The following is a 25,223-nucleotide window of genomic DNA, read 5'->3' as shown; positions in this document are numbered from 1 at the left end:
ACCTAATTGCTGAAGTGCTTCCGGTATTTCTTAAATCGATTTATTAGTTGGACCGAACGTATGTACAGTGGATCTTATTAGGATCTCCAGACGTAACTAGATGGCGTTGAGCCTTAGTCGAGTCCATGTCAAATTCAAGGAGAGGTCACTACCGAGCTGGGCCCGATGGGGAGGCGGGCGGGGAGGGGGGGCGGGTGTCGAGGTCACGGTGCGGGTGACCTGTCACAGCCCCGGCGCGGTGGGGCACTGCCGTAGGCAAATGGCGCACTCCAGTGTTGTTCCATATCGCGGTGGTGGGCCGGGCGGCCGGTTAGCTTGGCAGCTTGGAAGGAAAGGATAATGAAGCATGGTTTTGCTGTGGCCGGTTCACCTACTGTTACTTATGATGCACCCAGAGTAATGCAAATGTGGCGTTGATAATGCAGCTGGCAATGGAATGCTAGCGAATGCTCCGAGCGCCTAGCTATAAGGATTGAGATTATTTATGTCTCCTGAAATTTTCATTGAATATAATTCAAGCACTAGAGAGATCGTATTCGCTCGCTAGTTTTTTGACCGGCTGGCGTTTCTTGCGTAGAGCGCCCTTGGGCAAAGATTTAGGTATAACGCAGGTGATTTTTTTTTTTGCTGGTAAGACGCCTTTAGGGTCAAATCAAGCAGTGGCGGCGGAACACCTTTAATGAAGTGGGGGCACTGCCGATTTTGGTCCCATTCTTTCCATGCAACGCCCATAGGGCTAATGTTAAAATGCCAAAATCAAACGGGGGCACGGTGCCCCGATGCCCCCCCGTTCCGCCACCACATGAAATCAAGTCGCTAAGAGACGATGAGGAAAAGTGGACGAACGCCACATTTCTGTGCATGAAGTCTCGAATTATAAAAAGCTAAAAGTTATTTTACGTGTAAGCTAAAAAACAATAAGATCAGTTAATAAAAATATTTGACCCGAAATTAACTTCTGTTTTGTCTGACCATGATTGCATAGCATGTATGACCCCGGTCCAGCCTGGTTCAACTCGGCCCAACCTGGTTGGCTCCCCTATGTTAATATAAATTTGGCCCGAACCTTTTGAATGGAAGGAATCACAAGGACAGAGTCCCCGCTAAGCTGAGCTTGTTAAGCGTTGAAACCTGCCATCTACCCTCCAATCAAGCAATTCCTGGTCTATTGCAGACTATGGTTTTGAGGTTTAGTCTATGGCAAAATGGTCTGTGGTTTAGAGTCCAAATTTTAACGTGCGCACATAGCCGCGCACGGCCGGTTCCCTCGCTGACTTCGCCTGGCAGCGGCCTGCCACCAACCACAACCATACCCGTCAGGAGGCTAAAAAACGTCAAGCACACGTCGTGTTTCGAACCCGGACTTTTGCAACCGGAACGTGCGCCTTCACCACATGGCACATGGAGTCCAACGCTCTACCGACCAAGCTACCGGGACGGACATTTACCTTGGGGTTTCGCCTCGTGACATTGACAGACGTCAGACACTTTGGCCGAACTTTAGCCGAAACACTGAGCAAGCTGCGCAGGGCGATAGGTGCTCGCAGCGTTGAGGTTGGGTAACCTGTGAGCTGAACGCGATGTCGTGAGTTCGAGCCCCACTCCCGGGTCTGGTTTTATCTAGACACAACCAAAACCTTTCCTTCTACTGCAACACAGCTAAGCACGATGACATCTTTCCCCAATATCTTTCCCCAATATCCTCCCCAAAAGTCAAAATTATCGCTTAGAAACGTTTAGCTAAATTTCATTTTAAGGAAAATATTTTTGGTCATTTGTCTGCAGCCATTTCAACTCTTTTTTCTTTTCTGATTCTTTTCGACCCGATAAAACCCACCAAAACTGAACGTGCCAAATGAAAAATATCTAACTCAAATAACAGTTTAGAAAAGCCTCATCATGCATCATGAAAAGCATCATGCAACTACACTGGCGGATCCAGGGGGGGGGGGCCACGGGGGCCATGGCCCCCCCAAAGGCCTAAAGTGGCCTGTTTGGCCCCCCCCCCCAAAACGCCAGAAAAATTGCTAAGAAAATATACCTTGATGGAGGTTTTTAGCCACTTGGTGAAGTAAAGCTTTCCACAGCATAATATGGAAGCAATATAGTAGCAGTGAGGGTCAGTCAAAAGTTGCGCGAGCAGAGTCGACCTAAAAAAAAGACTGTTGTTGGCACGTGTTTATGGCGCGGCAGCTGGTAGTTGGCGGTGTTTCGCGTGGTGTGGCATCACTGGCGGATCTGGGGGGGGGGGGGGGGCACGGGAGCCTGAGGTGCCCCTGACAGGCCCGTGGTGCCCTTGCTAGGCCTGTGGTGCCCTTGCTAGGCCTGTGGTGCCCCTGGACCCTGGCAGGCCTGTGGTACAGTCCACAGCAGAAGTAATGTGGGGTTTCAGTCATGGGTATGTTCTGCTTCTGAAGCTTAGGAACGATTAGCCAGACTACAATGAAACTTTGAATGTAGCTTATATGTATCGTCACCCTTGCAGCTGCAACTTTAGCTATTGACATCTTCTTTTCAATCACTTCGCATTAAACAATCGCCAGTCAAAGCCAACCGTTGAGTTTGGTAAAACCCTACATTACTTTAGCGGTGGGCTGTACCTCTGGCGGGCCTAGGGTGCCCCTGCTAGGCTGCTGATGCCCCTGGGACCTGACAGGACTGTGGTGCCCCTGACAAGCCTAAAGTGCCCCCAACAGGCCCGTGATGCCCCCGACAGGCCCAAGGTGCCCCTGCGTGATGCCGTGATGCCTGCGAGGCCGGTGGTGCCCCCTGCGAGGCCGGTGGGGCCCCTGACAGGCCCATGGTGCCCCTGCTAGACCGGTGGTGCCCCTGGCAGGCCTGTGGTGCCCCTGCTAGGCCGCTGGTGCCCCTGGGCCCTGACAGGACTGTGGTGCCCCTGACAGGCCCAAGGTGCCCCTGCAAGGCCGGTGGTGCCCCTGTAAGGCCTGTGGTACCCCTGCTAGGCCTCTGATGTCCCTGACAGGCCCATGGTGCCCCTGCGAGGCCGGCGGCGCCCCTGGCAGGTCTCTGGTGTCCCTGACAGACCTGGGGTGCCCCTGACAAGCCTGTGGGGCCCCTCACAGGCCCGTGGTGCCCTTGCTAGGCCTGTGGTGCCCCTGGCGGGCTGGTGGTGCCCCTACTAGGCCGGTGGTGCCCCTGACAGGCCTGTGGTTCCCCCGGGCACCAAGGGGGTCATGACCCATGTGGCCTCCCTTGGATCTGCCACTGATGCACAATATATTGATTTGTAAAGGCGTTATGGCTTATGCAATATGCAATTGCAGGCACTTGGTATCCCTCACTTATCCCTCATTGGGGCTCTGGCGGGCTCCTGAGGGCCCACGTCTATCTCCGGGAGCCCATATAGACAGGCTCCTTTGGGTCCTTTCAGTACACTATAGCATAAGAGGTCTCCATGCGAGTCCTATACATACATCTGAGGGCGTACCCTGATGTCTGAGGTACCCAACTGCAGCTCCAATGGTCTCTTCTTACACTGGCGGATCCAGGGAGGGGGCATTTAGGGCCATGCCCCCTTCCCAGAGGCCTAAAGTGGCCCGTTTTCCCCCTCCCCCAAACGATAATGAAACATAGTTCAATCAGGGCGTGGCCCAGGAGCCGAGTTAGACAGGACTGTTTTACCACCTCCCGGCCCGCAAAGGGACCCAAGCACTGACTCGAAGCGGGTTAAAGAGACCCTCCCACCTTCAAAAAAGTTAATGGATTGACATGAAAGTGATGTCGCTAGGTTCAGAAAGGGCGAAAACGAATATCTACCAAATTTTATCGAAAAATATTCACCGGTTTTCAAGAGATTAGACTTTTATTTTTGTTTACTTTTTGGGATATCCGCTGCTGTTCCTAGCGACTTTATTTGAAAGTGCGGCATTTGTTGCGCGCAAAGCAGCCTATACCACCGCATGCTACCAAACGTTTTAGTAAAATATTAAAAAATCATTAGATCTCCGCTGACGTCACACATTCAGAGGGGTATCCAAAAGCATTAGCCCCTCTGAATCAAAATGCTGCAATTTTGAAATTCAATATTTCCGATTTAAGGCATTTCTCGATGTTGTGAGTGCGTGCCGAAACCGGTAATTGTGAGCCAGGGACCCCATTTTGGCTATCTCAGCTCAAATCTAATGTTAAGGTGGGAGGGTCCCTTTAACTGGTCGATAAAAACAATGGTAAGTGTTTACAAAGTAATATAAAGGCATGGGTCGGGTGGGCTACCATTTACATATTTTTCTTTTTAGTTAAAAAAAAAAATTCATAGTGTCAGGGCTGTGACGAAAAATAAGTGGCCTAAATCCGATGAGAAAACAGGATTTGGGGGTACCCTAGGTTTGGCTCCTGCATGAGTTGGCCCCCCCCCAAAACGCAAGCCTGGATCCGCCAGTGTGCAACTATCGACTGAAAAGTTGCATGCTATGAATACGTCCTAGATTTGTTTATAAAGTCTGATGGCCAAGAGTTGCGAACGAAAATTATAAAAATCGAGTAGATTGCTCTGCATTCCCAATTTTGAAAAGGTGGATACGGTAGCACGACAGCTTGAACAGGCCGGATTCAAGACGGTGATAAGTGCGGGACACAAAAGTGGCGATATTTTAAAAGGTGCACGCGACGAAGATAAGGATCACGAAAGTAGCATAGTCTATCAGATACCGTGCGCTGTTTGCGAAAAACAATATGTAGGCGAGACAGGTAGGGGCCTAGGTACCCGTGTCGGGGAACACAGAAGAGACGTGAGGGGGCACGTGTTAAGTAATGCGATAGTGGTTCATGTGGATGAGGCCGGGCACTTACCAAGGTGGGAAGGGGCTGAAATTTTAGAGAAAGGTATGAACAAAAATATCAGGAGGGCACTAGAGGCTGCACACATCAAGACCAAGAACACACTTAACACAAGAGGGGGATTTTATTCGATGGCAGCAGCGACAGCCAGATTATCCTTGCTGAAACGGAGCACGCTTGTGAGGAACGAACGTGATCGAATGTAAAAACACCGAAATGTCATTACCATGTGTAATTTCTTAATGCTGATGTTATTTTTAAAATGTGATTTGTGACTTCAGGAAATATTTTATATCAATTACTGACGATGGCACAGTGTTGTCGAAACGTCTGAACTGAAATACAAAAAGATTTAGATTTTAATTATAATTTTCGTTCGCAACTCTTGGCCATCAGACTTTATAAACATGTCTTACAATACTGAACAACGTCCTAGATTGTTTCAATTATCATTTGTTCAACATTTTGGCTGGAACTGACGCTGCCTCTGGCTTGCCCGTTTGTTTGAGATAATGATTCCCTTCAGTCGCGTTCTTGCCGGTTCCACATGAACAGGATACCACCATACCGGAGTGAACGCACCCGCAACCATCATCCCCTCCCCTCAGCCTCGGCGCAGTGGCGGGCGGCCCTGGGCGGCCCACTCCCGGCGCTACGCACGCCCCATGCGCTGTGATACCACGTCAACCCCCTCCCTCCTTCCCCCACAATGACCGGTGACCTCACTTCCCTCGGGATTTGGACTCGCCCTACCCCGACCGTAGCGCCACGTGGTGGCTCTGGAGATCTTAAATAGACCCACTGTACCGTTGCGTGCCTTATTTGCTTTATATAGGTGCTTGTTTTTGTTTTGCTAGATCAGTGGTCGGCAGGTCCTCCGGGGTCGTGCCCCCTTTTTTGGCACAAGGCAGCGCCATTACCCCCACCTGCCAGGCCCCATTGGTGATATAACCAAGTTTAGTGAAATTCCATACTTTTCCGCGACTCTGGGTACCATATCTGCGAGAAACCACAAGCCCCCCCCCCTGCTGTTTCTTGCAAATATCTCAAAACCGTTGAGCGCCACCATTTTGTCACATTTTGTCTTACATCTTTTTCTGCACATGTTGTGAAAATTTCATTTTGTGAAAATTTCAGACCGAAGTCGCTCAAAGTCAGGTCACCAGATCACGTCAAGTGACCTCACCTCAGTAAAGACTGTAACGCCTGTTGTAGCTACACAGAGTGACAGATCTCTTTCAAATTTTCAGGAATTGATAAAGGCAACAGCATGTAAAAAATTTGTGCCTCGGAGATTTAATGTCTGTGACCAAAGGTCAGCTCACTTTCACGCCCTCTCTCGTTATCAATGGGAGAGGTCGCAAAGTCAATGGTAAAAATTGAAAGACGCCTCTTTTGGATGAGTGTCATTCCTAACACTGTGAAGCACTGAATCACAAGTAAACATGACCGCTGAACCGGAAAACTACACCCGCAACCCTGCCTTGTATGTCCCTGAGGTCATTTCAGGTCGTGAACGGTATCATAGTTTTTCGCTAATAACTTTTGATAAAGGCACGCCAGAGCGATGAAAATGCCTTAGATATGTTTAGCTCGACGACACGGATCACCTGATGTGCAACAAGACCTTCGATGCTTCTCGACGGGAGGAGCACGATGCTGATAAAAGTGCGCTCTTGCAAGTTCTGAGTGAAACGCTATTGAAGAAAAACTAGCAGCAAACAACGTACATTTTATCAGCAAACAACGTACATTTTAGCAGTTTTTGTCTCCTGAAGGCTAAATCGTTATTCATTAGGTTAAATCTGGGGGCGTCATCAGAAAGAACGGAATTGCTAATTGAGCTAACTGAGTATCGAATGCGTTTTTCCACAGCGCTCTAACTCTATCCTTTCCTGAGCTTTAGGCCAGTTTGTCGAAAATTGTCAAAGGTTGACCTGGAAATTGGCGAAATTTTACGTTCGATGACCTCTGGTGAGCTGACCTTTGACTTGACCTAAAAAGTGGCTGTAGTTCTCCTTCATCATTTCTTTCTCTCTTTCGAACGCCGACTACGGCGTTTCGCTAGCGACCCAGGAGCCAAGTTAGTAAGGGGTGTTCAACCTCCACCTCCAGCAGGGCGTGGATACCCAGGAGCCCCATCGGGGCGCGGGTCAACTCCCACACGCATAGGGGTTGCGGGTATTTTTCGGGAATAAAATAGATCACGTTAAAAGGGTCGGATCACGAAAAATGTACCCTCGAGCCGATCATCTTTATCTGTCCTGAAAATGGCATGACCTTAACCCGAATAACCGTTGATTTGTGAGATCTGTCTTGAGATCATGGCAGGACACAAAATCTCACTTCAAGAAGTTACAGCAAGAGCCGATTTACTCGGGACTTGTCATTGACCTCTGGAAGGTCACCAAATGACCAAGAACCTTTAAATTGGGTAGCAGCGGCTGCCTATCTTCATGGGCAGCACGCTCAATTTTTCTGCAAAGCTCCAGCTCAGAGGCCGAGATGCTCGGGTCAGGGTGCAATGGACAACTCCTCTCCCTTGCGTTAGTGACTGTGAAAACGCCAATAGGCGAGCGCCAGTTAATACATGACAGTTACTTTTGCGCGACTGTACGGAATGGTGAGCAGCTATGTACATACATGAAAATTGGCATGCGCCAGCTAATCAGTTCATGTTTTGTTAGTTTGCCCTCGACTAATCTTTGAATCCTGGGGCACAACAGTTGCGATGTCTGTCCCATCAAGGGAGCCATTAATTCTAAAAAAGATGAGGCTTTCTCAGAGGCCCTCATTACCCCCCGCCGAAGGGCGCCATTACCCCCAAAGGGGGCATGCCCCACCATTTGCCGACCCCTGTGCTAGATGGATAAAAACCAAATCGATCGCAACAGTGAGGACCATTGAATATCACGGTCATAGTAGCCCCTTTCAAGCCTGCCCAGCAGACGGTTGGCTGTTGGCAATTTCTGCCTTTGTCCTTCCGCACGATTTAGCATAGCTGATCAGTTGAAAATCCCGTCGGCCAGATGTAGGATTCTGTAATAAAAAGTCATCTGTTCACTTATACTCAATATGATATCATTGATTTTTCACAGTTGCAGGACACGAATCCATGGTTACGAAAAAAAAAATAGAACATAAGTAATGTGTTCATCAAACTGAATATCACCGAGCATCGGAAGCTGCAGGCCGCCGTCGGCCGCGCTGATCTGGTGTAGGCGCCATGACCTTTCGAACCCGGGAACTCCCTCATGTCAACATCCTGCCGCATGTACCTGACCAACATACTGACGGCGGTACCATTAGAAGTCACAACGCACCACGTCCATCGCTCGGAAGGTGACATGGTTCAATTCCACGTGCTCCAGATGGTGTTATGTAAGCATCGATGCATTAGATGTGGAACCGCTTCAAAATTCACATTGACATTGCCTTTTCTAGCGCGCCTAAAACCCATGCTGCTCATCACCTTATCGCCATCTCTGCCCATGACAACATTTGAACGATAATCATTCACGTTACCGTTCAAAATAATAACCAAGAAACTTGCGACTCGTTTTTCCTCGTTTATGGATGAGACGTGATTGATCATTCATCGGTTTGCCGCAGGTCACGTGTACTGATCTTTTCTTACGGAACGTTCTCAGCTCTCACAGTTCGATCTGCCTGGTGCTTTTTCACCATACCCACTAACTACATGCATTGCATCGCTTTGCATGATTTGCAAACCAAACCATTAGGTATTTGTCCGGTGTCCTTGAACAATGCCCAATGGAGGTAATGGTAAAGGTTGGGTTTTGCGGCAGCTTTCAGCCACAGCGTTCATGTTAGCAAGGGCGCACACATGGGGAGGGCACACGGGCCCGTGCCACTCCAATTCGAATGGGGGGGGGAGGGGGGCGTTTGAGGCTGCCTAAGGCCGCGTCAAGTGGTCCTCAAATAGTGGTCAAGTGGTCCTAATTAATCTTTAGACCGCCTAAAAATGAGCTGAAATGATGATTGCAAAGACGAGGAGGGCTCATCTCGGACCTCATCAGCCCCATTTAGCCCATGTACTTACATAGTTCAACTTTTTTCGGCTGGGGCCTGGGGCCCTTCGGCAATGGGGGCCAAGCCCAGTTTGCAGGTCGTGCAAAGTACTGCAAACCATTCAAAAATCCTGGTTGCGCTCCTGCATGTTAATAATGCCTATATTGGAAGAGTTATGCTGGGCTGTTCAGACTATGTAGAATCGGCTGCGCCAGCACAGGTTTAGAGGTAGCGCACGCTATTTAGCAACAGTAACAACCAAATTCGGCACTGTTCATTCAATTTCGGCGGGTAACCGGAGGCACCCAGGTGATTCATATTTTCAGGAACGCTTCTTGAGCATCAAATGAATCCTCATACAGCTTTGTGGCTTTGAGATATTGTCAGGGGGAGAAAAGCAGGCTATTGTTTGTTTAGCGTCACAGTACCTACCTAAGATCGTTTCGCTATTTCCCGTTTCGAATTTTGATGTGAAAATTGATAAACTTTACTGAATTAGTACTATTTATCCTAAAAAGATAACATCTGTGGGCTGGTTTCTTTTTTATATTACAGTACCCGCTCCTGTCCACACATGGCGGACGACGATCGACAAGGCAAACGCCAATCGTTGTTGGACTCAAGGAAAGCCCCGATTCTCTTTCATTGAAGCACGTCTGTGCTGTTGTCAGTGTGTGCCAAGTTTTTGCCCAAAACATGAACCCATTTTATCAAAAGACCTGTTATTTTACTTCACTTTGAAAGCAACCCATCACCTCGTCAATCAAGCATAACACAATTAGCTCAGCCATACCAGAATAAGTCCTACCAATCGGTTATCGTTGAACTTCCTGTTATCACCTCCTATTAATCAACAGCCAGCGTGAAATATCAAACATCCCTTACCTACTGTGTGCAGAAGAACACGAAAATAAATTAATCATTCCGTATCGTATCATCACGCCTCCCCTCACCCCACCCCACCCCCACGAACACCACCAGACCCAGAGGCTTAGCGCCAACATTCTAACCCGTCCCATGGACAAGACTCGTAGTTGCGGCAGGTGTATTCCCCCCCCCCCCTCCCTGAGCATCTGACTGTCCATCCGGCACTCGGCGCATCCTTTCAACAACCGCGCGGCGACACCGGGCGACGGGCGTCTCTGGCGCATGGGCGGGGTCAAAGTTCAGTACCTATGTACAGGTCTCGCGGGTTTTAGCGGTAGGTTTTGCACCTAGAAAATTTAGTGTACTTCAGGCTATATCTTTGTCGTCTTAAGCTTTTAAGTGTTGAAGATGCGATCGACTTGTTAGGTAACAAGCCGGCCATGATCGTGTAAAATGGCTTCATCGTAGATCGATTAGTTTCTGAGATATAACCGGAAATGTAAAAGTGCAAAACCTACCGCTTAATCTCGCGAGACCTGTACATAGTCGCGTACCCTGTCGGCCTGGTTTTGTTCTCCGCCAGCTTCGTTTTAAGCAGGTGCCTATGCACTATGTTATTTGTACTTCCTTGATAGAAATTAATAGGCACATTGTAATGTTTTGTTTAACCCACAGAAAGCACGAACATGAAATCATGCTCATCGCTGGCGATGGCGAAAGGAATATTCGGCCATAACGGAGAGGGTGGAGGGCCGGAGGCATGCACTCAAGTCCAGACAATGAGACAGTGGCAACAGTAAACACCTTGAAAAACGTTTGACTTAATAGCAATGCTCCAACAAGCTAATTTTGTAAGCAAGAAGTCTCTGCTTGCTTCCAAATAGCCACCGAAATTGAATGAATATCGCCGAATTTGGTTGCTGATGTTCTAAATATCGTGCGGCCGTCTCCAATCTCCAGCAGCATCGCCGAAATGCAATGCGGACACGCCGAAACCGGGCGTCTTTTGCTGCTGCGCCGAAATTAAATGCTCTAATGCCGATCACCGAGCTATAAAAGGCCGACATGCAATGCTATACTGATACATAGCTTTGCGGTATGTCTACAAAGAATCCGCTAGGTCTAAAATGGACGCGCACGTACCGAAATAAACTGACAAAAGGTGTAGACATAACGTTGGAGCAGGGCATTAGTGGTCGGCAGCCGGCAGCCTGAAGGCTCTTCCGCCGCCACTTGTGGCGTCACCAGGCGGGAAAATAAGCAAGCTGAGGTTCCACAGTTAGCCAACGAGGGCGGGCTGGTCGCGATGAGTTGCAAACCTTGGTGGCCCTAGTCATTGGCCCTAGTCATTAGCCCAGTCCGAATACTTGTGAGCAAGGACACTCGAAAAAGAGAAATAAATGTTGAGCTGAATTGTACTGCAAAGACTACTGCAGGCTGCTTCAGTGTATTGGCACCTACTAACCCTACTACCATGCTTTATGTTGCTTAACTAAATCATCACAATTTACCGACAAATCTCGTGATATCTCAGATATAAAATAATCGAACCAACATTCAACATTTTCGGTATGCTTCACTGATTGCGCTATCAAACATCCCGGTCGGAAGCGGAAGCGAATCTCGCCTGACCTGCGCTGAGCCTGCCCTGTAGGTATACGGCTGGCGGACAAATTGGTTATCAGACAGCAGCGATTGTCTATGCATGCCCGAGCCCTTCGCGGAGATGGAGACACTAATGATGACCTCGGGGCGCATAGTTGGACCAGACGTATGCATAGACCTGCAAAGGCTACTGGAGAAGGTGAAGGTCGACACTGAAAGGTGACATCCCAGACGGCGCCAACTGAACGCTCGTTGAGGCGTCGAGACACCCATCGAACAGCATTGGACTAGCATGTTAACAATGTCGAATACCTGACGCCGTTTGTGCAATGGTACAAAGTTAGCACACCACTACTTATGTGGATGGAAATCAAACCGGTAGCATTGGCAGATTACATATATAGTGCATACATGCGCATTGCGTAGGGTATAAATGCACGTTATTTATCATGCACTGCGTGATATCTGTACATCAAGAGAGATACGCATATTGCACACAAAAACACCTGAATCAGACACTATTGCTCACCTGGCTGGTCATACAGATCAGGTTTACTGCTCCTCCTCCTGTCAATACAAGGAACACATGTTAACGCATGCACTCGCCAATGACAACATGGCATGTTGCAGGTTTCAGTTTTTGTTTTCTTGACAAAAAGATGCAGTATTGCATACTTTGCTTAAATAAGGCGGACGCCTCCGACGGCCAGAGAGTAACGTCTATGAAGGCTCGAAACTAAAATTACTGGTAAAAATTGAAACTTATTTGAGTTTCCAGACATTTTGTGATGAGAAGTTTGCCAGCATGTGCAATGATCATGCATTATATGGTGGATGTCAATTGTCAAGATCACTTGAAGGTCGGGTCAAGCCTCAAGGTCAGTGTCCTTTGGTGACCTTTTTCGAGATATCCAACTTTCCAGGGTAATTCATGGAGCTGATTTCGAATTTAGCATTTCAAGCATTTCATTTCAACATTTGAGAAGTGGTTTTGTTGCCTATGCAACATGTTACGAAGCTGTTAGTGGTGGTTAACACCTACTTTGAATAGCCGGCGGGAGGCCTACTGGTTGACCTGACCTGACCTGCTCTGATCTACCTCAAATATGTACATGAATACATTATTGCTGATTAAAAGTGATTTGAAATAAGAAATCAGGAAGAAAACAAACTAGCAACTTGCTTAAAAACTTCTGGTACGTCCCGATTTACCCGCCTTTGGGGTCATTACCCTGACTGAAAAGTCAACCAATGGCCTAGGACCATAACCCTCACCGTACCAATTGGTTTTGTTCACCTATTGGTGCCCTGCGACGGCCGATGAGGGGGGGGGGCAAGAGTGGTAAAACTCCCCCTAGTCAATTCACCCCTAGTTGAGCTAGAGCCTCGCGGAAAAAACGAGCGTATGCGCCGTTACGAGACGCAGTGACTGATATCACTATCAAACTTTAATGTCTCAGGTCAACAAGTGACTTCTGAGATAAGTGACCCAAGACACGGGCTTGGTTTTGGTAATTAACTTCGCCAAAAATGATCGCAGAGTCGTGATTTTGGCATAATCGTATTTGTCTAGCTCAGGCGATCGAATAGTACATTTCTTGTTCGGGTGAGGTCAAACGGTGTTGACCTCGAGTCAAGGTCAGGTCCGAGTCTCCCAGCTCAAGAAGTTTGTCGAATGAGGTCACATCGCATATCCTTCTATCTGGCTACCCGGTTCAGTGTGTCATGTTTACTTGTATTTTGGTGCATGAAAGTGTTAAGTATGACATTCGTTCAAAAGAGGCGCCTTTTACTTTTCTCCCACTGACTTACCTATAATGGAGAGGTCGCGAAATTGACCTGACCGTAGGTCACCGATAGCAAAATATTTCCGAGACATGCATTTTGTACATACTGTTTCTCTTATCGATTGCTGAAAGTTTCAAAGCGATCGGTCACTCAGTGTAGCTATAACTAGATGCCGGCAGCGCTCGTGCGTTGCCTTGGGCCAGAATTGGAGGATCCATAGCCCAATGAAATGCGCATTATTTTGGAGGCCTTGCCTGGGACTACCATTGAACCGATTTTGAGGTTGATAGCTTAAAATTTCTTTGAGCCAGAGGACCTCACGTCAAAACGGTTTTCCGACCCCAGCACGTGCAGCCTGCACCCCTCGCAGACGGTGACCCCCCTGGAAACTGGTTCAAGGTGTTACCGATGTGTCCCGCCAGTATGGCTTTGCCCGTGACCTCGGGTTGACCTGAAGCCTTGACAAAAAAATTCGTGTCACCGAAACTTTGAAGCGGAATAGCATGTGCCACGAAGTACCGAGCGAACCGAGGCCAGCACCAAAAGTTTACCTCGCCGGAGACGAATCAAACGGTCCCACTTTCGTCCCGATCGGTCCACCCATTTTGACTCCAGGTCCAAAAAAGCTTGGACAAACTCACTCACATACTCACTCACTCACTGACAAACAGGTTCAGCCGAACTTTTTTCAGCGACCCACCAATGGGAATTTCCGGATGCAATGCTTTTTTATCCTCCAATTCTGGATGAAAGGCATTATAACTTTTTACCCCGGCAGTTGCTTGGGGTATTTCGCCACCCACCGTTTGCTGGGGGGGGGGGCGTTAAACGCCCCCAGCCGATAACTCGAGAACCAATAGGCGCAGCGAAACGCACGAGGCGGCAAACGAAAGAACGCGACGAGACGCTTCAGATGAGTACTTTAAAACTGAATTTTGAGGTCACAGGTCGGGTCAGGGTCAGGTCAAACACCTGAAATCGGGCTTTCAGTAGCATGGACTTCAGGACTTCGCAATGGGCGCCTCTCGTCATAAACTCTGTCAAAACGGTGCACAATCCATCATATAAGGCCTACAAGAGTCTCAGCTCCATGTAGGGGTCAGTCAAGCATAGGTCAGGGTCAAGGTCAGGTCAACCGGGCAGGCACATATCCCCGAAAATCAAAACTGATATTCGCAGCCTGTGACACATGTTTTAGGGGTAATTTGGGGCGTAGAACACGATGGTCACATTCATTTTATCATATGTGTACGACTACGTGTTTGGCTCAAAAAGTTCAATTTAAGAAATGCATGTATCATGGTCGTGAAGCAGTCACGAGAAATTGCCAAGATCAGTTCAAGATTTTCGAAAATGCGGAATGATAAACAAAAATCGAAGACAGCCATTTGATTGTTCATGGTATTGGCAGTATAATGGCGTTTACGGCATGTCTGTATGTCTATTCTGTGGTTTTATATGATTTTTTGAACATATGCCGTTTTTGGTCGAAAACTCAGAAATCATGACGTCATTAAAACCTCGATATCTCAAAAATTTTCCGACCGATTTTTTTGAAACTTTGTCACAATAAACTACAATCAATTCCCTACATGTACCCAAAATTTGGCGCGCCTGCGGCGCGCCGTTTTTGTGCTACGGCCCGGCGAAAAAAGTGGGGGCGTTTAACGCCCCCCCAGCAACTCGCGGGTTAAAGATGAGGTCATTTGACGTGACCTGGTGACCTGACCTTGAGTGACTTTGGTCTTAAATTTTCACAGTATGATCGGAATATATGCATGATAAGGTGTGTCTAAAACCGTTTATAAAGTGTGCCGCCATTTTTGAGATATTAACGAAAAACCACAGGTTAACCCTCGCCCTGGCAGGGGGGGGGGTGTCGATGCGACCCCCCCTAAGGTTTTTCGACGATAGCGTAAAAACGGCGGCGCGCAGCGCCGCCAAATTTGGCACAACCTATGGGGCAACCTTTTTACATATTACCTGAAAATTTCAGGTCCGGGTGACCTTGGGTCAGGTCACCAGGTCAGAAAAACCGGTACAAGGTCATGGTCAAATTTCAATTTCCTTTTTGCACCTGTCCAACTCACAGTTTTGGACTGATTTCCTTCAAACTTTCAGGATGTGCTAAGTTCACCGAGTTGTATAACATATAGTTCGGTTTTTTTGAGGTCACTGACCTGAGGTCAGTTAGAGGTCATTACGTCGTAATGTTAACCCTATGGGAAAATACTAAATTCGGAAAATACTGGAGTTATCCGCTTCGTTCTATCACTTTTGTGCTTTGAAACCACATTACTTAACAGCAGGTCACTTGGTGCTTCTTTGTTTGGTGTACTTATCCATGGGTCAGGTCAAATGAGGTCAACTGAGGTCAAATGACGTTTTTGCCAATAACTTGGCACATAATGACGCTATAGCTTAAAAAATGGTGTCATTGTGTCCCTGGTGATCAGCCGAATCGAATGATATGCGATATGATGCAATTCATTTAACTTTATCTTAATTGATTAATTAAAGTTTACTTAAAAATTAAGAACAACTTTAAGTACACTTAAGCAAGCTAAAAAGTATATCATTCGACGCGCATTGACGTGCTGAGTTCACTGGTGCTTTTCTTTTTGCTCTATCTTAATTAGATCAAAAGTTATAAGCGAAAAACTTTTGCGCTGTTTTTAGCGAAATTTTTACATTTATACCCCCCCCCCCCCCCCCAAAAAAAAAATCCCCCTAAATATTGACCTAGAGCAACCAAATTTGCACAGGAGCGAGAACTCCGGGGGCCCACCTACCTACCAAATTTGGTGTTTCTAGGTGCCATAGGAGCCAATCGCGAGGGGGGAGGGGTCGCATCGACCCCCCCCCCCTGCCAGATAACGCCCTGCCAGGGCGAGGGTTAAGGGGTGTTCAACTTCCCCCCCTTCCAGCAGGGCACGGGCTAGCCTATAAAGATGACTAGTGAGGTCACGTGACTGACCCTTTAGGCGACCCTTATAAAAATCTGAGCTTTACAAGTTGTAAGGGATTGAGCGGCTGCTAATCATATTGGTCATCTAGGTTTCATTTTTCGTCAAAAAAAAAATTAAGCCATGATACATCTTCATTCGATTGCAAGTTCGTCATTCGTCATTCATCTTCGTTCGTCTGCCCTTGGTGTTAAAATGAAATAAACAATAAACAGTAAACACAAACGAAAATTAACCTTGGCTCTGAAAACGTTGCCAAGTTGCGACATTTGCTAATTGTGCAGATGCTCGCTTATGACATCATATAGGTCAGTTGCATGACTTAACCCGCGCCCCACTGGGGGGGGGGGGGGCTATTCATAGCCCCCCTCCCGTTTTTCTGCAATAACTTCCAAATCACTTGACGTATCGACGCCAAACTTTCAGTCAGTGTTCGCCACGGGCCCCAAAATCCCCAGCCCAGCCCGGCCCGGGCCCATGGGTTCAGAGCCCGGCCCAGCCCGTAGCCCGCTCTTGGCAAATATTCCAAGCCCAGCCCGGCCCGGCCCGTCAAAAATAGCAATCTAGTTATTGTCTTAGTCTATGGCTATAATAAGCATGATTGATTACACTATTTTGAGAACAATTCAAATTGCATGAATATTAACATGGCAATCATGACTCCCTTCTTTTCAATGAATATAATCATTTCAAGCACCTATGGCACAAATTTTAACAGTAACAGCAAGCACCTCAGTCAATTAGGTCATGATTACACACCTATAAAAAGTTTACATGATTATATTAACTACATTCTATGAGTAAAGTTATCTTGCAAGCTGATGTGTGTGAACATTATCATTAATAATTGGTGACTCTAATGCATACTTGAAGGAAGTATTTGCAACATACTCTATACTTCCCAGCACTTACCAGCAGAAAAAAAGCTTGACTTATGGGAATTGATGAATCTGTCTGGGATTGACCTTGCTGTTAAATTCACTCCATAGATGCTGCAATATCAGTTGGGGGAGGTTTGGTCAATGGTTGTCATTTTTAGCACATGCCATTTTTGGCAACCATGTGCTAAAAATGACAACGCTATCAGCTATTTTTAGCAACGATGAAGCCGATTTCACTCCTCAGCGAGGAAATCACGATTTTGGAAATACAAGCACTGATTTTGGAAAAGAAGTGCTGCCACCTGGTGCAAGAAGAAGAAACCAGCTTTAATATGGCCGTTGTTTGTATGGTAGTCCAACGTTGAAGTATACCCTTTTTTGTGGCCCGAAGTTGGAACTTTAAATTGAAGCATCCGAAAATGATCGATATTGATCGAAATCATGATGTTGATGAAAAAAATAATATGTTAAGTTGAGAGAGGAGGCCATTTTATCCAGATGCGGTGGTTTACTTCTTGAAATTATTTTTGCTTACGACGACTGCCATGTAATGAGGGATAATTAGCAGCCGTCATTAGCAAAAATAATTTCAAGAAGTAAACTACTGCATCTGGATAAAATGGCCTCCTCTCTCAACTTAAAATATTATTTTTTTCATCAACATCATGTTTTCGATCAATATCGATCATTTTCGGATGCTTCAATTTTAAGTTCCAACTTCAGGCCACAAAACAAACTACCATACAAATAACAGGCATATTAAAGCTGGATTCTTCGTCTTGCACCAGGTGGCAGCACTTCTTTTCCAAAATCAGTGTTTATCTTTCCAAAATCTTCATTTCCTCGCTGAGGAGTGAAATCGGCCTCATCGTTGTCAAAAATAGCAGAATCGTTGTCATTTTTAGCACGTGTGACAAAAATAGCACGTGCTAAAAATGACAACGATTGACCAAACCTCCCCCGACTGATATAGCCTGAGAAAGCATACAAAATAGGTGACACTAACTTTAGCACTGTCTTCCAAAAAAAGAGAAAATCCATCCATTTATCAGCAAAACTGATTTAATCTATTTTCAATTCATACCCACGTGTCAACCGAATCTCTGTGGACAACTATCTGCTACTTTCCTTGCTATTTTATGTTAGGCTCTTTTCAAGATATGGATATCGCTAGCAGCGTAAGCAGAAAACATGGTAAGCTTGAAATGTCATTGGGTACTTTTGCGACTTGTACGCATCATCATCATCAATCGAAAATGAGCGAACACTTCTTGATTGTCGCAGCTGCGGCAGGTAGCGATTCTGACGAATTGTATAATAAAACATATATGATCAAGTTTTTGTTTTGTTTTTCGTTCGAGTTTTCAGACTTCGTGATTTTGGTTTTATTTTTTATTGGTTTAATTTTGTTTTCACCTTGATACTCACTTAAAAAACGTATTTATTTGATATACTGTTGTGTATACTACCTAGATGCCGCCACATAAACATAGCGCCGCCGCCATGATTGCACATTTTGTTGAGAAGGGGCTGGTTTGTTGTGAATTATTTTGACAAATTTATGGACATTTAAAGAAGCTTTCATCGCGAAATACTCTGTAGAGTTCCTCGTTACTTACAGTGTGTTTTGTGAGTATCCTTTTAAGGTTTTGTTCGTTAAAAAGCCGTCGGTGAAGGAAAAAAGACTGTGTTGGAATTGTCTCACTATCGCCATATATAAGTGTTAACTTAATGTAGCCCTGTAGCCCATCATTGTTGAGTGGCTTTTTTGGAGTTGTAGTGCTAAGTAAGTTGTTCTGATGACTACATTTTAACTTTTATTAACAAACTAATGATGCTAGAGATTCTCTGATCTTTTTGGTTGCGGAATTTTTATGAAAACCCTCCTATGTGTGACATGATGTGATATTGGATAATTCTCAAGATTCCCAAAATTCAATATCAAGTAGGTTTTCTTTCACATTGCTTAAATTTGGTTTAGTTTTTGTATTTTCCCAGTGGGTTTTGTTTGCATCAGTTTCCAAATTTTCTTAAATTGACATAAGTCGCAAAACCCATAGTGCACAAAGTTCTTGGCCCGGCCCGTCCATAGCCCGTTAACTAATGATATTTGGGGGCCCGGCCCAGCCCGTAGCCCAGCCCGGCCCGTGGCCCGTTGGGCTGGCCCGGCCCGTGGCGAACACTGCTTTCAGTACCTTCGGCTGCATCAATTTGACACCTTGTGTCAAAATATGAACTTCGTAGCTACCATAGTTCGGCCGGCCGATTTCGACGCAAAACATTGAACCACGGTAATCGCTCCCAAGAGCTCAGTTTTTACGCTAGATTCAATTTCTTTGCATGAGAGGACTCAAAATAGGTCGCGCTATCAAACTGCTATCTCGGATTTTCAAAATTTTGAAAATTTCGAAAACTTTATATAATAGAATTCAAAATTTATGTTTTCATATTTTTTTCAAAAAGTTTTCAACTTTCCGAAAAAAACGGAATATATGTAATAGAACGCATGCTCATGACTAACTCTAGCAAGTTTTAGCTAAATATCTTCAAAAATGACCAAGTTATACGCATTATTGCAAAAAATTCACAATTATTATTTTTTCAAATCAACTTTTCAGTACGTATTTGAAATCGTACACCAACATAAATAGCACCATCGTGTTCCTGAGCTCAAACTGCATCCAATAGACACCTTTTTTGTTGAAAAATTTTAACTTTAAAATTTGACCTTTTTTGACCTGAAAGTGACCTGAAAGTGACTGATCTAAGCAAAATTCGACTCTAAATGACCTCGAATGACATAGACGACATCAAATTCGAAATCTATGGCCTAAATGGACCATAAAACATGTGTCACGTGACCGACGCATAATATAATATTTCCGTGACCTGTGATGACCTGACCCTGACCTGAAAATCAAAGTACAAGTTTGGTACCCTCAGGGTATCTAGAGCATCTGTTCACGAGTGTGTATACCAAAAATGAACCTGAGCTGACTTGTAAGTTGTAAGACGGCGGCCAGAGCCCAAAATGTGAACAAACCAAAATGCTAATAATTTTTACTTTGACCTGACCTATGACGTCATCGGTGACCTTGAGGTCAATGAAATTGGGGTTCGCTCGACAGTTTTTCCGGGGCTATCAGACGCCGTTTGAATTTTGACGATCGGACCAGTAGTTTCGGAGTTAGGAGGGGGGCTATGAAGAGCCCCCCCCCCCCCCCAGTAGGGCGTGTTATACGCAGACCCCAGTGGGGCGCGGGTTAAAAATGTGGTAGGTATCATAAAATCAAGCTTGAATGGAAGGTCAGGTGCACCAGCTTTCATCCCTCTATGGCTAGCGCGCTCCCAGCAAACACTATAAAAAGGTACCTAAGGGATCGTCAACCGCTCCCCTCTCTTCTGTCGGAGATGGCTGATTATTTTTTTTTATCGAAATCCACGGTGCCGAAAGGAGCGCGTATACGGTCGGGTAGTGTGTGCTTGGCGTCATTTACGCCAAAGTCTCCTTAGTGTGGCAACTGTAGTCTCTCAGACAGCCGCTGAACATTGTGGGACATTATAACTATGTATGGTACGCTTGTTTCGTCCCTCTTCCAGGCGTGCAAGGGACGATCGTGCCTCGAAAATTGTTCACAGATGTGACACCTCGAAAGGACACATATGTGATTCAAATAGGCACACCGCAGCACATCGCCCCCTCCCCTTCGCTTCACGGCAGCCTCCTCTCCATCTTCGCGTCATACATCGTTGGCGTTACGCCGGAACAAAGGTGTTCAATGAACACTCCTGTATGAACGCGGCTCATAAGGCTGCCGTTGCCGTCGTCGGCTGACGGGATCCGCGAAGGGCCCGACCCGACCATTGTCTCCGGGCGGTAGAGCGCGCTCTCCGGGCGGCAGAGCGCGCTCGCCGGCGTGCCGCCGCTCGCGACTCGGCTCCCTCGTTACCGAGGCACGCGTCCGTCGCTCCGGCCCGTTCAGTGCCGTGCACGGCGGACCAATTAGAGCTCACTGCAGCGCCTGTCTGAGAACCGGAGATGGTGTGAAGACGCGCTGAAAAAAAAACGCTACACAGCGGCGGCCAACAGGAAGTGCGCGAGCGAGCACGCAGCGAGGCCTGCATATGTAAGTACGTACGAGACGCTCGACCAGTTCCGGGTCTGGAAGGCCATGCTGATTGGACACTCGGAGGATTATATGCAACGATGCTCTTTTGATCCGACGAAACATGTGCTTCCGGTTTCTGGTTTCAGAACAACGGCAAAGCCAGATATCCTCCGAGAAGGTCGTGACCTTAACCTGGCTATTGTGACACTAAACACATTCGGTAACACTGAAAATTTTCAGCTTAGTGTTTCCGAGTGCAGTCCGCTACCGCTGGGAGCCCAGGGTATCAGTGTAGCCCCCATCGGGAACCCCGGTTCTCTGGTGTCGGTGCAAGGTCAGTTGCACTTCAGATGTAGCTCTGACGTACATAACATACGTTTACATATTTCGTTTGGTTCCGCCTACCAGACCACTTAAACTGATCTGGTAACAGCACAGCTGAATGCACATCAATTTGTGTCAGATTTGACTTATGTTTGACTCCAAACGTTCGCAAAGCATTTTGCATTAACGCGCGAGATTCTGCATGAGTCTGCATGATGCATAACTGCAAGAGTCTTTACCGTGCTCATCGCAGCTCTCTCCTAACTTCATGTCGAGCGGGGGCTGGGTTTGCTTCTGTTAACCCGCGCCCGGCTGGGGGTCCTGGATTTCCACGCCCTGCTGGGGGGGGGGGGGTGTTTGAACACCCCCCCCCCTTCTAACTCAGCTCCTGGGCCACGTAGCGATACGCGGAAGGCGGCGTTCGAAAGAGCGTCAAAAAATAATGACGAAATCACTTCGGTCAATTTTTTGGTCAGGTCAAAGGTCAGGTCACCAGAGGTCATTGAAGGCAAAATTTCGCCGATTTCCAGGTCAAATGTCTAAAACTTCCAAGAAGCCAACGCATAACTCGGGAACCAATAGAGCTACAGCGCCGCGGAAAAGCGCATTCGATAGCCCTATTAACGCCCTTTCTGAATAATTCCCTCAGATTTGACCTAACGTCAACGGTTTTGCCTGCAGGGGGCAAAAACTACAAAAATAGCCGATTTTTCGGAAACAGTTTTTCTTCAATAACTTTTGATCCAAGCCTTGTACGAGCTTACTTTTACCGGCATCGTGTTCCTCTCGTCAAGACGCATCGAATGAACTATAACTTGACCTCAGGCCAAGGTCATGACCTGACCGGACAGGGTCATGTTGCATATCAGTCGATCCGTATCGTCGAGCTGAACACATCTAAGGCGTTTTCATCGCTCTAGCATGCCTCTATCAAAAGTTATTTACGAAAAACTGTTAGATACCATTCGTGACCTAAGATGACCTCAGGGCATAAACAAGGGTCACGGACACCATTTTCATGTTTTGTGTGTCTAAACCACTTGTAATTCGGTGTTTTGGAGTGTTTATAATGTCTTTCGTCCAAAAGAGGCGCATTTCAATTTTCTCCCATTGACTTATAATGGGGAGGTCGCAAAATTGACCTGACCTTAGGTCATCGATATCAAAATTCTGAGATAAACATTTTGTACATTCTATTGCTCTTAGCAATCGCGGAAAGTTTCAAAGCGATCGGTCACTCGGTGTAGCTATGACAGACATTGAAACTTTTTATGAGGTGAGGTCACTTCAAGTGACCTGGTGACCTGACCTTCAATGACCTTGGTCTGAAATTTTCACAACATATGTAGAATTGATGTATGATAAGGTGTACCAAAAACGGCGGCGCTCCGCGCCGCCGTTTTTGAGATATTCGCGAAAAACCACAAGGAGGGGTGTTCAAACACCCCCCCCCCCCAGCAGGGCGCGGGCTAATATTCAAATCTTTAAAACGTCTCTTTACACAGAAATCCATGCTCTCATTAATGGACGCTGTTCATTACAGTTTGATGCTTGTGATTCCGGTGATAACGAGGTCAAATGTCTTGAGATGTTCAAAAATATCGACCTCGCCATGAAACTGTCGGAATTTAATAACATTCTTTCGCTAGAGACTTATGACCGCATTTGTATTGAAGCCCTGTGGAACCATACATGATATTGAATCAGCGGGCCTTCAGTACATAAGTATGTCTGTTGCAAAGCATGTATTGTGTCGAGGGCGCAACATCATGTTCTGATTTTTACGCGCAGCATGGCAATGCCAATTTTTTTATTCGTGGGCTTTCTTTCCTTGAAAATCATCACTCCGTCGATCATTGCCAACAAAGTTGCTACAGCTTGCGTCTCGAAAAGAGAGAAGCATGCCCTTGCAAAGTAATTTAGCCTTTCCACATGAATCAATAAACATTGCTTACGGATTTTCTGAACGTTCATTCTGACAACCGCCGCTTCAGTTTGGAATATTTGACGCGGACGCTTCAAGCATATGAAGTGGATTACATAACTGAAATGCATACTGGATAATTTAGAGAGTGACAGAATTCATCATGCTTCTAATGTTACACGATAAATCTAGCGACCAGATGCTCAATATTTTATAAGATATTTCATTATTTAAAATCAAGATAAGTTTTAACAGGTACCACGGACCATTCGAAATGTAATACAAGATGGGGAATAGCCTAGAATAGTGTAGGTACTGCCATTTCCACTCCCAACACATTGATATATGTAATATAAATTGAATTTATACACAGATAAGTGGCCCGAGCTATGAACGGGTTTGGACACTTGCCTGGGTGTGAGCGCTGTCTGCCGAAGTCGCCGACCCGTCGCGTCGAGTGCCGACTCTCCCCTCGGGCGATAGTTTTTGTGATGACCGGTTCATCGGCGACAGAAGACTCCTCCATCATGAACTCTCCACTGGCCCCCGGAGGGGTGACACCACTGAATTCCTCCACCACAGCAGGCTATCCAGACAGGCTGAGGGATTCCAGCTCGATGTCAGACACAACTCTCCAGTCGAGTTCCAGATGAACTCGGTCGGAAACGGCTCCGGCGCTCGAGCAACCGACCGTGACCTGACCTCGCGTCCCACTGCTGTCGAGCTCCGCTGCTCCGCCCGCCGACGGCCGACCCTGGCGGCGTGCGGAGCCCGTCCTCCACCGACGGTAGCGACGCGTCGAGTCCGACGGCGGATCGTCGGCACCGACAGACGGCACGGCCACGGATCAGGGTCATGATCGCTCGACGGGCGGCGTGCAGGGCTGGCGCCGCTCGGTCCGGACAAGGCGACAAACGGGGTCAGGACAGATTAGCAGTTCGGACAGACCGGTGGACGCGGCTCGGACAGACCGACGGACTGGAGAGACCAACTGGCGAGGTTAGGGCAGACCGGCGATTCGGACAGACCGCACAATCTACCGTTGACGCGGTTCGTTCCGACAGACCGGCAGTCCATGTGGAAAGGCCGGCGAACGAGGTCCGGACAGAGAGGTGGTTCGAACAGACCGGCAGTCCGGAGTGGACTTCGGATAGACCGACAGACTGGTCAGACGGACGGACGAGGTCCGGACAGACCAGCGGCTCGGACAGACCGGACAGACGTCCCGGACAGACCGGACAGGCGAGTTCCGGACAGACCGAGGATAGACCGGCGAACAAGGCACGCTTGATTCCCGGTAATTCGGTTCCGATGGCGTTCGCCGGTGTTCGGACACGCTCCTTATCGTAGGACGCCTACCAGAAGGATGTCGTGGTTCTTGGACGACAATCGATCAAAACGTTCCGCTGAGGACCATGGCTCAACACCGACAACTACATAGATGGGGAATTAGGGGCACAGAAGTAAGCGAAGGGAGTACGTAAGCTCTGGAAGCAGAAGGTATCTTAAATTTGATGGTCCTCAGATGCCGCACTTATTATAATATTCAAATATATATATATATATATATATATATATATATATATATATATATATATATATATATATATATATATATATATATATATATATATATATATGTTACAGGCAAAGTGAAAACTCGGGCATTTTGCAAAATGCCTAGGCAATTTGCAAAATGCCTGACCGGCCAGGCATTTTGCAAAATGCCTAGGCAGTTTGCAAACTCTGGCCCACCAGGCATTTTGCAAACTGCCTGAAATATTTTCCCAGGCATTTTGCAAAATGCCTGACATCAAAATCGCACTAGCGACGATGTATAGGTAAGCATCATTTGTAACTGCCGCTTACAAAAGTTTATCGCTGTCAATGCGCACCAAGTGAGGGGACACTGCGTTCTCCGGGTAGCGCC

General features: G+C 46.9%; 1 protein-coding gene across 1 annotated transcript in view; it reads right to left on the bottom strand.

Annotated features, from left to right (window-relative positions):
- Positions 1-23,968, bottom strand: part of LOC122374922 — a 28,714-nt gene extending 4,746 nt beyond the window's left edge. Inside the window, exons 1-2 of the mRNA XM_043353981.1 lie at positions 23,705-23,968; positions 11,831-11,868 (exon numbers count right to left, since the gene is read on the bottom strand). Of these exons, the coding sequence (XP_043209916.1) occupies positions 11,831-11,868; positions 23,705-23,822 (156 nt within the window). The 5' untranslated portion in view covers positions 23,823-23,968. The remainder of the gene's footprint in view (positions 1-11,830; positions 11,869-23,704) is intronic.
- Between the last annotated feature and the right edge of the window lie 1,255 nt (positions 23,969-25,223).

The sequence above is a fragment of the Amphibalanus amphitrite genome, unplaced genomic scaffold, assembly GCF_019059575.1.
Source record: "Amphibalanus amphitrite isolate SeventyFive unplaced genomic scaffold, NRLGWU_Aamphi_draft 001739F_arrow, whole genome shotgun sequence".
NCBI classification, from domain to species: domain Eukaryota; kingdom Metazoa; phylum Arthropoda; class Thecostraca; order Balanomorpha; family Balanidae; genus Amphibalanus; species Amphibalanus amphitrite.
The sequence above is the reverse complement of the archived record's forward strand: the minus strand, read 5'-3'. Positions and strand labels throughout refer to the sequence as shown.